Source organism: Carcharhinus amblyrhynchos, chromosome 4 (genome assembly GCF_965287045.1).
Source record: "Carcharhinus amblyrhynchos chromosome 4, sCarAmb.v2.hapA, whole genome shotgun sequence".
Lineage (NCBI taxonomy): Eukaryota > Metazoa > Chordata > Chondrichthyes > Carcharhiniformes > Carcharhinidae > Carcharhinus > Carcharhinus amblyrhynchos.
In genome coordinates, this window is record NC_137327.1 from 28652628 (window position 1) to 28670305 (window position 17678).

The 17678-nt window shown below is 38.5% G+C and overlaps 1 protein-coding gene across 1 annotated transcript in view; it reads right to left on the bottom strand.

The window, feature by feature from the left end:
- Positions 1-521: 521 nt before the first annotated feature.
- dpy19l3 (dpy-19 like C-mannosyltransferase 3) overlaps positions 522-17678 on the bottom strand; it is a 78073-nt gene continuing 60916 nt past the window's right edge. Inside the window, exons 14-19 of the mRNA XM_080186917.1 lie at positions 16615-16726; positions 14959-15015; positions 12233-12315; positions 8927-9059; positions 6869-7027; positions 522-2328 (exon numbers count right to left, since the gene is read on the bottom strand). Of these exons, the coding sequence (XP_080043043.1) occupies positions 2155-2328; positions 6869-7027; positions 8927-9059; positions 12233-12315; positions 14959-15015; positions 16615-16726 (718 nt within the window). The 3' untranslated portion in view covers positions 522-2154. The remainder of the gene's footprint in view (positions 2329-6868; positions 7028-8926; positions 9060-12232; positions 12316-14958; positions 15016-16614; positions 16727-17678) is intronic.

The window sequence follows — 17678 nt, forward strand, 5'->3', positions numbered from 1 at the left end:
TCAAGAACAGTTTCTTCCCATTTTGAATGGACCTAAGTTGATCTTTCTCTACACCCTAGCTATGACTGTAACACATCTTTCTGCACCCTCTCCTTTCCTTCTCCCCTATGTACTCTATGAACAGTATGTTTTGTCCGTACAGCACGCAAGAAACAATACTTTTCACTGTATCCCGGTATATTCCGAGGGCTGGTCCAGATGTGAAAGGCCAAATGGCCACCTTCTGTGTTGTAACAATTCTGTGATGAAGGTCTTCTTAGTACATTGGCTTTGTAAAAATGGCTCATACTTTGTTCAATTACTTCATCGATATTTCCCCGTGACAGCAGTGAGACTGAAACTCCGGGTATGAAAGTATGTCTACAATATGAATGATTACTAAAGATTCAGTCAAAAGGTATGTAAAATCCAAGAAGTTTCATGTTTGACTATTTCACAGTTTTAATCTTAGAAAACTGTTTTAAGGTATTTGTAATAAAAGCTACATTTTGTGAACAAATGACGACATCTATTTGAATGTATTAATTGAATGATTGTTTATTTCCTAAAAATTCTGCCAAACAATATAGTGGAATGAAACAGCTGAACCCACAAAAGGTCCATTTTGAAATTTATATATTTGTTGTACAAAGTGGATACAGAAATTAAACATTTTTTTAAATGCAAAATTCAATAGTGATACTTTAGTAGCATTGTTAAATTGCATTGTTGCTGTAGAAAGTCAATTGTTTCTAGTAATAAAAATCTATCGCTATTTAAAGAAAAAATCTAACACATTTTTTTCAGTACAAAGAGTCAAGTACCAATTGGAATATTTTAAGTGTTAGTGCAACATAATGTCTATAACATTAAAGGGGTTGCTCTTGATGAAAAAAAAAGAGCTTTAATCCCGATAAAATTCAGTGTGTGTCACATCTTGTGCTAACAAAGATACATCAACAGAATAATACACTGGGTTATTCTGCCCCTGTGATTGAAAAGGATAATATAATCAGGGGGGTTAAGTGGTTGGTTTGGCGAAATGGCAGAAAGAAACTGACACACAAATAAAGAAAACCAGTTACCACTGTATCTTCCAGCAGCCCTAGCAACATTATATACCCACATTTCAGTAGCGTTATTATTCTTAGTTGCCAGTATTCAGTTACATGCAATAATATCAATCATGCAAAGACTACAATTACTGTATCGAGAAAATCTTGTCAATTTTACATTCAGTCAAGGTAAAATCTGAATCTGAAATCACCAAAATGGGCAGCGCAATGACCTACAGCCATCAATTCAGAACTTGCCAATGTACAGTCATTCATGTGAACTGTTGTAAGGTGCAGCTCCGTAGGCTAAAATTTCCCTCACTGTCTCTTAAAGTGGTCCATTAATTCAGTAATTTTTAAATACACAAAAAGGTCCAGAACGGTGGAACAGCACCATAATAAAAACATTTCATACACTCTAATACTGTCCCCAAAATCTAATCATCTAATTTGGCACTAAGTAGAGGTGTCAACATCTTACTTACAATTTTGAGATAATTTATAATAGCAATAATCTGCTAATCACAGCCTCTAACTGAAAGCATTGTTTCTTCTTTATGGATGGTAACATAAATGGAAGCAAAATAAAACTATACTGTATTACATAAGACACGCACTGCATATAAGTGTGTGATTATGCAGATAAACTCTTAACAAAAATTAATATTGTAAGAACTGGTATCTCCAATAGCAATCTGTATTAGCGATTCAAATAAATACTGCCATGAGTTCTAAGATAGGGTAGCCACAAAAAAAGAATGATTAAAAGGAATTACTTGGTGATTCTGATTGAAAATCATTCAATTTTAGGATATAATACAGAAAAATTCATTGTGTGTTAAGTAAAAATCTCGTTTCAACAAATTAAGTGAAATGAATAGAAGTGTAAAAGAAAAGTACACAGCTTGAATGATTGAAGCATTGAAGTGAGTCATACCTACTCTTACTAGGTGTTACATTTTGGGTTGAAACGTGAGCTACAACCACTAACTCTGGCATTCATCAGGAACAAAGTTTTCAATCCCAAATGCTCTTCCATAATATAGCTTTGTATTTTCTACTGTTGGAACCAACACCTATTTTTTGCAATGTAATAATGATGAGTGGCGGAAACTTATTTCTAATAAGGTATTTCCTTCTTTTTCTTTAGTTTGTAAACATGGAATGTTTTGTTTTTGAACACACGAGAGAAATAAATGTTATAGGGAGGCTTATTTGATTTGATTTCATCACAAAAGCGTGGATAAGGAGAAGGCTTCAAATCAGGATCATTTGCTCCCGGGCCGTCCATCGTCTGAAAAGTGTATAACCACAATTAGTCAGAATCCCCAAAACATACATTTTCATAAGAACATAAGAACATAAGAAATAGGAGCAGGAGTAGGCCATCTGGCCCTTCGAGCCTGCCCCGCCATTCAATAAGATCATGGCTGATCTATTGTGGCTCAGTTCCACTTTCCCGCCCTCTCCCCATAACCCTTAATCCCCTCTCTTATCAAGAACCCATCAACCTGCTTCTTAAAAATATTTAGCGAGGCAGTCTCCACCACTTCAACAGGCAGAGAATTCCAGAGATTCACCACCCTTTGAGTGAAGAAGTTCCTCCTCAACTCCGTTCTAAACCGCCTCCCCTTTATCTTGAGGCTGTGCCCCATAGTCCTACGGTCTTTTTTGAGCGGGAAGAGTCTCTCCACCTCTATCCTATCCATCCCATTCATCATCTTATACGTCTCAATGAGATCTCCCCTCATTCTTCTAAACTCTAACGAGTACAAGCCTAGTTTATTCAGCCTCTCCTCATAGCTCAATCCCCTCAACTCCGGTATCAGCCTAGTAAACCTCCTCTGCACTCCCTCCAGGGCCAAAATATCCTTGCGCAGGTGCGGCGCCCAAAACTGCACACAGTACTCCAGCTGCGGCCTCACCAATGCCCTATACAGCTGCAGCAAGACCTCCCTACTTTTATATTCAATCCCCCTCGCTATGAAGGCCAGCATCCCATTCGCCTTCCTGACCACCTGCTGCACCTGCAAGCTGGGTTTTTGCGACTCATGCACAAGGACCCCGAGGTCCCTCTGCACCGTCACCTGCTGCAGTTTTTCGCCACGTAAGTAATAGTCCTTCCTACCATTCTTCCTACCAAAGTGGACCACCTCACACTTGCCAACATTAAATTCCATTTGCCATTTCCTGGCCCATTCGCCCAGCCTATCTAGATCCTTCTGCAGACTCTCCACACCCTCCGCACAATTTGCCTTTCCCCCAATCTTGGTGTCATCAGCAAATTTCGACACCCTGCACTCGGTTCCCTCCTCCAGATCATCTATATAAATGGTAAATAGCTGAGGCCCCAGCACCGACCCCTGGGGCACCCCACTAGTCACCAACCGCCAATCCGAATAGCACCCATTGACCCCCACTCTCTGCCTCCTATTTGACAACCAATCCTCTATCCACGCTAACACCCTACCCCCAACTCCATGTCCCCTGACCTTCTGCAATAACCTCTTGTGAGGTACCTTGTCAAACGCCTTCTGAAAATCCAGAAAGACCACATCCACCGGCTCTCCTCTATCCACTGCCCTAGACACATCCTCATAGAACTCCAGTAAATTTGTCAGACACGACTTCCCTTTAATGAAACCGTGTTGCGTCCGCCCTATCAAGCAATTCCCTTCAAGATGCCTCGCAATTTCCTCCTTCATGACGGATTCTAACATTTTACCTACCACAGACGTTAAACTAACCGGCCTATAATTCCCCGCCTTTTGCCTGGCACCCTTCTTAAACAACGGCGTAACATTAGCCGTTTTCCAATCTTCCGGCACTTCCCCGGAATCCAGCGACGTCTGGAAAATAACCACCAAGGCATCCACTATAACCTCCGCCATTTCTTTCAGAACCCTCGCATAGCACAAAAATGTAAAAGACTTTCAAAATAAACATTTCTAACATTCACAATAAGATAGACAGTGATTACTGAAGATATTTTAGTCAAAAATAAGTTTTTTACAATTACTTATTGTCCAAAGTCTCATTACTACATTAACAGTTGCCGAAATCAAACTTCTTTAGTCCTTGAAAGTGAAGTAATATCAGTCTGTGTGCTGTAATTTAAGGACAGTTCTATCACTAACCACTGGCAGATGAAAGAAAAAATACATCAAACAAAATACAATATCCGCGAAGGCAATATATTTCAGCTGTATGCTCCTTAAAATTCTACGGACGCTGCTATGTGCTACAAGTATGGTTATCCAAGAAAGAAATGTGGAACATGAACTTCCTGGTTATTTACCCATCATCCTCCTATTCCTCCAGTAGTGACTTATCAAGGCTACCTCGAAAAAACTTTTTTCAGTTGTTTCTTCCACCTTTTCGAACTTAACAGTTCAAATACCAGTTCTTGTACGGGATAAATTGATCTTTTTGGCTTTTTTTCTCTAATTTTATTTCATACATCCGGGAAAGTAATCCTTTCATTCTGGTCTGTTTTACAATAAACATTTAGTTTTATCATTACAATGTCTGTTGGATGCTTCATACTGTGAAAATATCGTACTCACATTGTGCACCTCTGAATTTGGCTTGTTCTTTGTGACCATCTTTCCTTCTCTTTAGAAATTTGCTTCTGTTCATTGAATCTGTGTGAGTAGGGTGTCTTTCCAGTTGCACTATTTTGTCTTTACATTGGTACTTCCCAAAGTCACAGAAGCTGCAATTAACTCTGAAATGATCCATCTGCTTGCAAGTTCTGGTCCTCACTGTTCTATTAGTTACTGGTTAGGCTCTCAACGTGACCACATTGCCTGCATTATTTACCCTTACAAGTTTGCTTTTGGAATATTTTGGTGATTTATTTGCCTTGGTTCTCTTCACCACCACAAACTTCTAACTAGGCTATCATGACATGGGTGCAAGGATTCTTTTGTTTGTAACCTAATTCATGGATCACCCCCTTAATCTTTTTCTTTTTCTCTGATTTTGTTTCTTCTCTATATCACAACATCCATGCAGCATCTAGTGATACTCCTCCCTTTTGCTCATAAATTTATTCAACAAAGAATACAATTTCCATTCATTTTGTAGTAAAATGGATATATCGCCAAATCACGATCACTGCGCTTTTATAGGCAAATTACCATTTTTATTCATTTGTTTAAAGTCAAATCTCTCTTGGATGCAATGAACATCTTTAACCTCCTACTAGTTCCTTAAAATTTGTTGATATTCTATCTAGTTTGATCACACACAGAACTCCAGTTCTTTTGAGTTCAAGCCTTCACACAATGCGCTTCACTATTCTTTCCTGGGAACTCAGACCATTCTCAGTCAACCCAGTCTACAAATATTTACAACCCCAGTTTGCCACAATTATCTCATTTTCGTTTTTATTCTTTACAATTTTAGTGGTATCCTGGACTTATTGGATTTTAACTCTTCATCCTACTTCCTTAAAAGCACACTGGTATCAAAGATTGGTTACTTCACAGAAGAGGCCATTTGACTTGTCATGTTCCTGCTGCCCCGTTGGAGGAGCAATTCACCTAGTGGCACTCCCCCGTCTTTTCCCCATATCCTGACACATCCTTTCTTTTCAGATAATGATCCGATTCCTTCTAAATGACTTGACTGAAGCTACATCCACCACATTCTTGGGCATTGCATTCCAGATCCTAACCACTCACTGTATTAAAAAAAATCTTCCTCATTGTTACCATTTCTTCTTTTGCTAAATGCCTTAAATCTGCATCGTCTTGTTTTTCATTCTTCCACCAATGCGAACAGTTTCAATGGGAACAGAACCAATGGGCTCTGTCCAGACCCCTCATGATGTTGACTACTGCTATCAAATCTCCTCTCAACCTTCTCTTAGGAGAATAGTCCCAGCTTGTCCACTCTGTCTATGCAACTGAAACTCTACATCCCTGGAATAATTCTTCTGAATATTTTCTGCACCCTCTCTGATGCCTTTACACCCTCCTGAAAGTGTGATGCCCAGAACTGTATGCAATACTCCAGTTGAGACTGAACCTGTGTCTTAAGCACAAATTCCTTGCTTTTATAATCTACGCCACTATGTATAAAGCCGAAGATGCCAAATGCTTTATAAACCATTCTCTCAACCTTTCCTCCATCTTCAATGATTTGTGCACACGCTACACCTAGGTCCCTTTGATTCTCAAAACTGTTAAATCTGCTCGTGTTATCAACAAGTTCTGGGAAGATCACTGAATTAATGGAAGGTGAAAATCTACCCGATACAATTTATTTGGATTTGCAGTTAATCAGAAGTGTGAATTTCATTCATTGAACCTTAATCTTTAATGACAAATTAGCTAGCTAAATAGATAATTAACCTGGCAATAGGAAGAACAATGCATTGATTAAAAAGGGCAATGACTATTTGGAGTATTAAGTATTTCAGAAGAATCTACCTCTTGTATCATGCAATATGAAATTTGCTAATAATTGGACTATATGTGCTAAACAGCCTAAAGTCTTGACTTGGTTGTGAAAATTAACTATTCATTTGAACTGTCTGTTTAAAGCACAGCTGAAGTACTGTGCGTGTAAATCCAAATAATACTGCCACTTCAAATTGTGAGGTCAATGACTTGTACATTTTAGCTTCCAGGCCAGAAAGCCTGTCTTGGAGTTCTGAAGCATTGCCTAGAAAGACAAGCTGATCTACCACCATCATATGAAACTGTTCTTAATGTGTTTCATTGAGAACTAGATATTATTTAAAGCTATTAACTGAAATGTAACAAATCATATCAATTCTTTTAAAAGAGCCTTCTAGCTGGAAAGACTGAATATATGCTACTTACCTGTCTATTTGCAATATCAAGCAGGTCTCTCAAACGGCAGCCTCTGCTGTGCCTTTTCTCATAACAAATACTGTCCTCGAGGAGAATGTAGTCTGTTCCATACAATCTTAGGATACTGTACACCTCTTCTGGGGAGCTCTTGGAATAAATCTGATAGATCTTAAGAGAAGGACAACATAAGCAGTGTCAACTGAACTGAAACTTAAAATGATTTAAGGCCATTTGGTTCTGTCTAACTAACCACACAGCTACAAATGAATGCTTCAAAAAATTAAACTTGATTCCCACCTGGTTACTTGAGGTGATTCCAGAACACTAATCACATTCCTGGTTGTATATTTAAACCTGCAAAAGATAACACTTCTCCACCCTCACCACCAACAACAAGTGCAAGGAATTCTGGGCATTTCTCATCCTACTTTAGTCAGCTGACTTATTTAATTTAGTGATGCCAAATGCTAGATTGGAAAGATCTCTGCTAAGCCTGTGCAGTGCATCAAACCCTTTGGGGAAAACTTTAAACATGCACTCAGAATGGGCACAAAGCCAATATTACATCTGCTGCACTCACTCAAACTTTTAAGCAAGAACAGGAGTAGGCTATTTCAGCCCATGAAGCCTGTTATAAAGCGTTCTGCAATTTAGGAACCCTACAGCGCAAAAAGAGGCCATTTGGCTCATCGAGCCTGTACCGACCACAATCCCACCCAGGCCCTACTGCTACATTCCTACATATTTACCCACCAATCCCTCTAACCTATGCATCTCAGGGCACTAAGGGGCAATTTTAGCACGGCCAATCAACCTAACCCACACATCTTTAGACTGTGGGAGGAAACCCACGCAGACACGAGGAAAACGTACAAACTCCACATAGACAGTGACCCAAGCCAGGAATTGAACCCAGGTCCCTGAAGCTTGAAGCAGCAGTGCTAACCACTACGCTACTGTGCCGCCATTTATCATTTAATATGATCATGTTGGAATCAGTTTCAGATTTGGATCTTATTAGAGTAATTATTGAGCTTCCGAGTATATTCTGTGTGCAGCTTGCCAAACCACAGAAGAAAATATGGTGGCAATCGAACCATTGCTAAAAAGCAATGGGAAATGCACTGGGGATGGGGACTCTCCCAGCAATTGGTAGCAAGCCACTATATTGCTATTGCTGCTCTTCCTGGGGCCCATAAAAAGCACCTCCCTACCACCCCACTCCCCCCAAATATTCCAGGCGATTTTTGCAGTAGCTTCCTGCAATTCCTTTCAGCACCATTGGTGAGGTCACTCAGTGCCAACACAAATGAGCACCACTCCACCTATCTGGACCTGGGAGTTTCACAAAGGAGTCCTAAACGAGTGGAGGTCACAATTTGCAGAGGTATCCAGGTTACATGGGTAGAAATGCAGGTGTCCATTTACATGGCATTATTGGGCAGTCCAAGGAAAGCTTTTGTTTCTACCATTTCAAAATGGTGAGGGTGTGTGGCTGTTGAAAATTATCCTCATTGTCTCAAATTACTTAGTAATGACAAATGACCACTGCTTCAATAAATTACTATAAAGTTCAAAATGTCCATTCTAGACACTAGGAAAGGAAAAAAAGGATTTGCACTGCTATATATTTTCCATAGTCCAAACGGGTATAGTCAGAAAATTTCACTTAAACCATTGCTGAAACAGCGGAGACAATTCTGTTTAAACAGGACCATTTGTCACTCATCTGTTTAGGAAATATTCTGACTCCTGTATAATATGTTTCAGGCTCAAGGGCATTCATTTGTTACTTTTTTTTCCAAGCAAGTAACCTAAGTTACAGGTAGTGTTTATTCTGTAATCAGGTATCTCTAATTTGGCAACAGATTGGTTTCAAACAGAGACTTCTGAAGAAATCAAAGCAGCTGTTCTAGTACTCCAGTACACACATAGGCTCACCTAAACCAAAATCAGCTTGGAGCAGAGGTCAAAAATTGGATTTAAAATAAGAAAACAGAAGCCACTCCAGGAATTAAACTCTCTGTACAAGGATACCATTTGATCCACTGAATATGAGATGCGTACCTGTTTTGTCCTTTCTCTTAACTTTTTGTCTTCATAATGAGGGTGATTGGTTATGGTTCTCCCAGTACACAACTTGACCCCTGCTAATAGCTGCATACTTCCAGCAAATACTGCATGTTTAGAAGTTTTTGTCCTTTGGGGAAAGAAAGAAGAACAACTAACAATTTACCAACACTGATATGCAGGTTTTTTTGTAAGTCAATTCTTTTTGCTAACTTTATTTAAAAATGAACAAAATAATTAAGTTAAACTCTTCTAAGAACCACGGCAACAAGAAACACCTCCCTGATATCACCAGAAGTGCCATTATCAAAGCACAAACTTCAAAAACTGGAATCATAATAGGGAATGCAATACTGAAGTTGTCTGTATATTGGAACATCAGCGTGGATACTGATAGACTAGTAGCAACTGGAGAGCGTGAAACCGAGACAGACAATTCAGAAATGCCTCAACAAAGAGAGACCACATATACATTAATTAGGTACGATGCATATTCAGGGACAAGGGAATTACTCTGGGAGGATGAAAGGATGAACCAAAGGACTATGGCACAGAATTTGCTAAAATGACGTTACAGGTGACAACTGTTATTTTGCATAATTATCCATAGTTATCCTTTGTTTGCTCATGTATCCTTAATTGTTCAAATGTTTCAATTTATTCCCTCCATTTACTGACAATAGTAAAAATTGTTTCTCCTTATTTATCTATCAAATCTTCCTTTGAACACCTCTATCTTATCTCAATCTTCTTTGTTCTCACAATGAGTCTCAGTTCCTTTTTTGCACCTGCTGACTGGATCAGTGGTAGTATTTCCACCTGAAAATACGAATGCTTTATATTTTGTACTGATCATTTCAGCAAGTAGCTCTGAATTCTAGTTGCCGTCTAGGCATATATTCATGTTGGGTAGATATCGGTGGCCCTCTGTCCTCCTTATGAGATGTGAGAGGCTGTGGAACCATATTGGAGTATCCATCCTACAGGCTGTTACAATGATGCTTACAATCACAGAAACACATTCACATCGCAGTCTGTCCGACTACAAATTACTTTATGCTATTCTCCAGTAGAGTACAATAACAATAAGGTAACAACTTGATAAGTAAAGCTTCTTATCCCTTCTGTCACCTTAATAAATGTCTTCTACACTCACTGTACAGTCCCGTGCAATAAACTTTATTCCCTTTTCTTGTCTTTATTCAACTCTGGTTTCATTGTTGCCATGCTCTCTTTAATGCAATGCACCTTCATTTTATAAATAAGCTAACTAAATTAACCAGACAGCTTTAAAATTCATAAATACAACATGGTATGTTTCCTTAATTAATATATTGCATCCGGTTTCTGAATGAATATAAAAGTTGTCTGTTTTACAGATTGGTGCTGGCTGTTCTTAATAAATGATGTGGAGATGCCAGCATTGGACTGGGGTAAACACAGTAAGAAGTCTCACAACATCAGGTTAAAGTCCAACAGGTTTATTTGATAGTAAACACCACTAGCTTTCCGAACGCTGTTCCTTCGTCAGGTGAGTGGGGAGTTCTGATCACAAACAGGGCATATAAAGGCACACATAGTTTACAGAGTACAATGCAATTCACAATATCTGTAACCCCCATGACTTGCCTGAACTTGCAACATCTCACTTACTGTCCGGTCTGGAGACAATACACATATCTTTAATCTATGCTTAATGCTTTCTCCATTTACATTGTCTGTAACTTAAAGACTTGATTAGCTGATTAACTGTAAAGACTCGCATTGTATTCTGTAAACTGTATGTGCCTTTATATGCCCTGTTTGTGATCCAAACTCCCCATTCATCTGACGAAGGAACAGCGTTCCGAAAGCTAGTGGCGTTTACTACCAAATACCCGTTGGACTTTAACCTAGTGTTGTGAGACTTCTTACTGTGTTCTTAATAAACCCATCTTTCTAATTGAGTACTCATTTTATACTCTTGAAGTTTACCAAATACATGTTAGGCTGCCAAGCTAACCTGTTTATCCCATTGTCCCCACTTGTATGTGCTTGAGAGGCAATCCTTCATACAACTTTATGTTCTGCCAAAAGTCTGAAAACTCAATTGCTTAGAGGAATTGCTATTTCTGATCATAAACTGTTAGGATTCTTGTCAAGACCAATAACTTTAAAGAAGAGATTTGAATTCCCAGTGACCAACTTCAAAAAATTGCACAAGATTTCAAATTTTAAGACTTTCACTGTGACAAACAAACGAAAAGTCAACATTAACTAAATGTTTCTTCATAGGTAACTAATATCCTATGGCACAGAAACAATAAACCTCATTAATAACCTCACATGACCATGTTAAATATACATTACAACTTGCTCTTCACTGCCTTTTAGTCTTTATAGGAAACTTAACAGTCACTCCCAGCTCTAATTGGTTCACTTCCCTCCATTTCGCTGGGTCACAATGTTGAGTGGCTGTGGAAAGGTGCTTCACTCAGAGATCTTCAGAGAATTCTCAAACCAACTAACAACAATGGTGCCTATTCCAGTGATTTCTCCTCGCGGTTTCGCCAGGGCAAATCTTCCAGCATCTTTAGGTTGCTATGGGATGTGTCTCTATAACTGGAAACTTAATTCTGCCTGGTAGGACACAGAGGACCATAGCCTTTTCCTCTGTGCTGACAAAATTAATTTCAGTTTTTTGTCACTGAGACCTCTCTCTTTTTGTCCAATAATCTCTGAGACAGAAAGTCTTCCCACAGTCAGCCCAGCTGCTCCTGCCCTGTTTTCAGGTGTGAATATTTGGCACTTTGTTGACAGTAAGTCTCAACCTGGGCCTCTTGTCTCCATGGTAAGAAAGTCACACCAACTTGTCATCAGGCAAAACTTATAGTACATCACATGGTTCTCTTCATTATTTTATTGGACAGTCCATACCATAACTATCTTATAAAACCTCATATAGCTGGCTATTGGGACTAGGTGGCAGGGTACCATAGTTGGCATTGACTAGTTGGGCCAAAGGGCCTGTTTCCGTGCTGTGTTGTTCTATGACTTTAAAACAGAGTCGACTCATACCCCTATACAAAATTCTCTGTTTTTCTAAAGCTGTACTGGAATACACCGTACTACTATCTACAGTGTCAGTGACATCATTTTACAGACTTTTCCTTCATCTTGAAAATTCAAACTGATAAACTGTAAAAGCACAAATTTAAAAGTAAAAAGTACAAGTTATAATTAGTTATGTATAATAAATTTTTGCACAATATTAAAGTCAAAAATTCATATGTCATTTTGTAGGTAGAAAATTATTTAACTTACTTGATCCAGTTCATTAATTCAACTGTATCAGGATCATAAAATTCCCTCAGATCTGACAGTTCAGTCATTATCTTTGGCCAGAACTACAAGAACAAGAGAACAAATGCTGAACAAGTATAATGTTTCTGTTCACATTTCCCACCTTACTAGCCTGAGGGTGTGTACACTAGAATTTAATTTTGAATTTTTATTAATGTCACAAGTAGGCTTATTTCATTACATTGCAATGAAGTTGCTATGAAAATCCCCTAGTTGCCACACTATGGTGCCTGTTCGGGCACAATAAGGGAGAATTCAGTATGACCAATGCACCTAACCAGCACATCTTTTGGACTGTGGTAGAAAACTGGAGCACCCGGAGGAAATCCATGCAGACACATGGAGAAAGTGCATACTCTGCACGAACAGTGATCCAAGCTAGGATTCAATCCCAGATCCCTGGCGCTGTGAGGCAGCAGTGCTAACCACTGTGCCACCGTGCTGCCCAACTCCAGTTGAAGAAAAGGCAAATGTAGAGCCAAAAATAGCCTCTGGAAATGCCAATATCTGATATTGCTTATAGGGATTAGGGTTATTAGAGAGCTGAAGTTTGATCAAGGTGAAACAATCCACAGCCATGTATTCATACACAATGCCTCCACTGGCTACTGCATCTATCACCCAGCAACCATTTATAATGTGGGGAAATTGCAAATGTCTCTTCAGCTGATTTCATTTCTATGGACTACACAGGTAAAATACCCATTCTTTTAAGCACTTTTATACACACTTTATCATTAACAAAATTCCAGCTAATACAAGATAACATAAAAAAGTTAATTCAGAAAATATAGTGTTATGCTTATTGTAGATCATTTGTTAACATGCTTGCAATTTACCTAGTTAAAATATACCTGAAATTGCAGATGAACAAATCAACATTTACAACATGTAAAATGTGCATGTCAGCTGCATAACTACATGTCAAAACAATTATAACCATAATGTACAAGCCATTACACAAATCAAAAGGTGAACTTTGGGTAATTAAGAAATTCCATACTTGAAGCTTAAAAATGTATAATCATATGTTCAAACAGTGTGATCCAATGTAAACTTCGAACTGTGTGTAACATTGATGGTATGAATTATGTAATTTATTTTCCCATTAAGGAAAATTAGAATGTTTAATCCATTTGAGAACTAGCATGACCAAAACATACTTGTGCTATTCCTAAAGTCACATACAGGATCATGAGTAGAATATTGATAACAACCTACAGCTCAGCCTTCAACACCATTATTCCAACAAAACTCATCTCCAAACTCCATGGATGAGGGCTCTGCTCCTCCCTCTGCAATTGGATCCTCGACTTCCTAACTCAAAGATCACAATCAGTAAGAACAGGTAATGACACCTCCTCCATGACTATTCTCAACACTGGTGCCCCCCAAGGTTGTGTCTTCAGCCTCTTACTATACTCCTTATAACTTATGACTGCATGGCTAAGTTCTGCTCCAACTCCATTTTCAAGTTACAAAAAGATGCTTGGAAAATCTCAGCAGGTCTGACAGCATCTGTGGGCAGAGAACTAAGCCAATATTTCGAGTTTGGATGACCTTTCGCCAGAGGTTCTATATAAGTTAGCATAATTCTCTGCTTTTGAACTCTATTCCTCTAGAAACGGATCTGTGCTTTTCAATCTACAGTTTTATTTTAGCAACATTGCTACTTTTAATAATTTTTGTATCTGTATTCCAAGATCCCTTTGTGCTACTTCAATTCAATTACCCAATTCAGGCAAAATTACTGTCCTTATTCTTCCTCCAAAACGCATCACAGCACACTTATCTATATTGACATTTATTTGACATTTACACACCTATACTGATGTTCATTTGACATATACACACCTATTCTACAGGTTGGTTAACAACTTTGTGTGTCCTTAGTAATAACTATACTTCCTAATTTAGTGCACCAAGATGAAAGGTTGGCAAAATTGACAGAAAGTGGGAACAAAATGTTAAATGCCTGCCACACTGCTGTGGCAGTATTGTGACTCTTTAAAAAACTCAATCTCTGGCAGATCTGCTACAAGAGCCTTCACAGCCAGACGGAAATCTCTGCTTTTCAGGATCTTCACTTCCACACAAAACATCAACTCGAGCAAAAACATTCAATATTAAATTCAATTTTCTAATTTTACCTTCAACTATATCTCATTTTTGTGTGTGTGACAGTGTGGGTGAGTCTTATGACTGAGGTATGAAGTCTTTATTTAATTTCTTAACCTTCAGGGCAAGTGTGTGAGAGAAACTTTCTTCAAATTTAAGGCACAACAGCTTGATTTTGAGTTATGTAAGTTGTTTCAATCAGTCCAAGGATAAGTAAATACACACATCCACACACAGATATATTTGATTACAGGCACTAAAAGGTATTGGGTGAGATTTTCCGGCCTTGCTTGCCCTGAAACCAAAAAATCCCATCTGAGAGCAACGGACCTTTCCACAGTCTGCCTCTTGCCCGCTCTGATTCCCGTGATGTTTGCCCTAATGCCTTAAAATTGTCCGTGACATAGTATTTTAGTTTACTAAGAATGGGACATCATCTGAAGGCTCAAAATGATTCTGATTATCTGTTTTTAGTAATTTTTAATAGTCTTACAGTAAAACATCTGAAACTTGACATAGATGAACTATGCTTTTGCTTCCTCAGATAAAGTACATCATAGTAATCTTACCTCATGGTAAAGGTAAATAAAGATTAATATTGGAATTGCAAACTTCATCACACGGACCTGAAAAAACAAGAGACCTAAAGATTAAATACATGTAGATTGGGTACAAACAGACTAACATTGTATTCATTTTCAAAAAGGAGAAAGAAAGCAGTCATAGGCAACTACTGACCCATTAGTCTTACTTGAACATAATGTAGAAAAACAAGTATTGATTACATCCAGTAAAGTTTAGGGTATCTTTAATATAACTTAGGAAACAGCAGTGCATATGGATTCATTGGTAAAAGATCCTGTTTGATTAAACTCTCTGGCATTTTCGAGGAATGTCATGCCAACTGTGAAGTACTAGGGAAAGCCTACAACTTGCTGTATTTAGATTCTTAAAAGACACCCAAAGAGCTGCATGCAAGCGACTATGAGATTAAATTCAGAGGTATGGGAACTTTAAGTTAAATTTTGGAAATAAATACTTTTAAATAGGTACTTTCTAAATAGTTATGTCAAGATGGGATTGCCTCAGGAATCAGCATTGTGAAAACTACAGTCTTAAATTTTCACTATTGCCATTGTCTTGAATTCAGAAATTCAATGCAAGGTTTGCAGATGATACTAAAATAGAGGTAGCAATTGATTCTGAAAGAAGTTTTTAAAAGTCAAAATTAATCAGAGAAAATAAGTGGATAGATTAATGGCAGATGCATTCCACAGTACTACTCAGTTGTCCTATCAGTACAGTTAGTATTTCTAAAGCCTTGAAATTGTATATTTTTGAAGCTCCTAGTACTATTCCATTATAATTAATATTTATATTTGGAGAATGATAACAGTATTGAGTTGGAAAAGGTCTGAAACAAATCTGCCAGAGCACTGACACCAAGTTGCAGGTTGTAATCACTAAATTAAACTCAAATAATTAGAATTATCAAAATACGTGTACTTTCCAATTTTAAGCTAACAATACAAACATCTTTAAAAAACAGATATTTTCTTGGCTTACAAACTTTCTGTGTTGACTACATAACGCAATCTTAAAATACATAGCAGGTCACACCCCAAAGATAGTTATTCCTTGCATCACTTTTCAGTTATTGTGAATATTTATCAACTATTAAAACTTTTGTTTCTCTGTTAGAAATAGTGTGCTGTGGTCACATATTGAGCTGATACCATGCCCTTTCTTTGCTGTTACTGATTTTGGCTGACTTAGATAATTGCAGAGTCATAGTCCCTAGGTAAAGTCTGCCCTGAATTGCATTCTCAGCTAAATAATAAAACTGATGTCATATAAGAGATGAAAGTCAGTTGTTAAAGAGATCACTTACAACTCTTAAGCTTTGGCAATAAAGAAGCTTCAAATATATAAATGCAAAATGGTCTGATCAAATACATTAAAATTGTGAGCGTGCCTTTGTAGCAGTTAAAAATTTGAGCAATGCAATGGTTGTTTATTAATACAGTACTTGAATGTTTGATACTTAGAAATGCTAATGGATAAGGTAACAGAAAAAGAAAGGTAAGCACATCATTAAGAAGAACAATGGCTATAAATAATCAAAACACCATAGTGAATTTTGTTAAGCAAACTACATTAGACATCAAGTTTAACATCTAATTTAAAGTAGTTGCACACTGTGTATGTGTGTTAATGGCACTGACCCATTGAGGAGAATAGAACCGTATTGCTTTGAAGCTCAGACTCCACAACTGACTGCTGCAAATTGCTGCTGAAGCTAAGACACACATATGAGATGTCCACAAATATTTCATCCTGTAACAAAAGACAACCGAGCTAAAAGAACTGAGATTAATCACAATGATGTAAATCTAAAGCTTATTTTTTAATTGCTATTTTTTTCATCACTACAATGATGAAACAGAATTCCCCTATTGATAAAATTTAAAAGTTGGAGAAATGGGTGAAATTATACTAAAAAGTGGCAGACTGTTGTTTCTGGTGAGAAAACTGCCATTTTTCTCTTCAGAGAAACAGATTGGTTTGCTCTCCAGACCTTATGACAGTCTGCCAAAAACAAATCAAGGGGCATGTTTCACGCTGTCATATAGGAGCAGGGCCTCAGCACATCAGCAAAACCCTGCTGCACAGAGATTTGGGTGTCATCGTTAAAGGGCACCCTGATCATAAACTGAGTAAACCCTCTGCCCCACAGCCCACCCCGGAGGTCTCAGGGCCCCTTTCCCTGTCCCTAATCACAGTCGGCACTTCTCTACCTCACCTGATCAATGGCCCCCTTCTCCCCGTATCTTCTTCTCCCTCAATCCCCATGATCATAGGCCCCCTGCCCCACATCATCGGCACCTTCCACTGCTCCCCACAGACTGAGCCAGGACTCACCTCCGCTACATTCAACTGTCATCGCTCCAGTGGGAACTCCGAGCTACCACTTGGCACAGGTTGGTACTGTCAGGTTGGTATGGTGCCAACCTATGCCAAGGGACATTGCCAGGAGGCACTGGCTGGCCACTGCCTGGCCATGTCCCTCTTTGCTCGGGACTGTACTTACCTTTTTGACTTCAGGGGGACCCTCACTACAGGTTCACATCTAGGTGCCTGTTGAATATCCAATGAGGGGGTTAGTTCTGGAGAGAGAGCTTGCTAATGACATGCTGATGCTAATATCATGCTAATATATTAAACTGAATTTTATGAGATCCTGCAGAGTTTTGCGCCACTCCATTGGTGAAGGGCAGATAGACTGGAA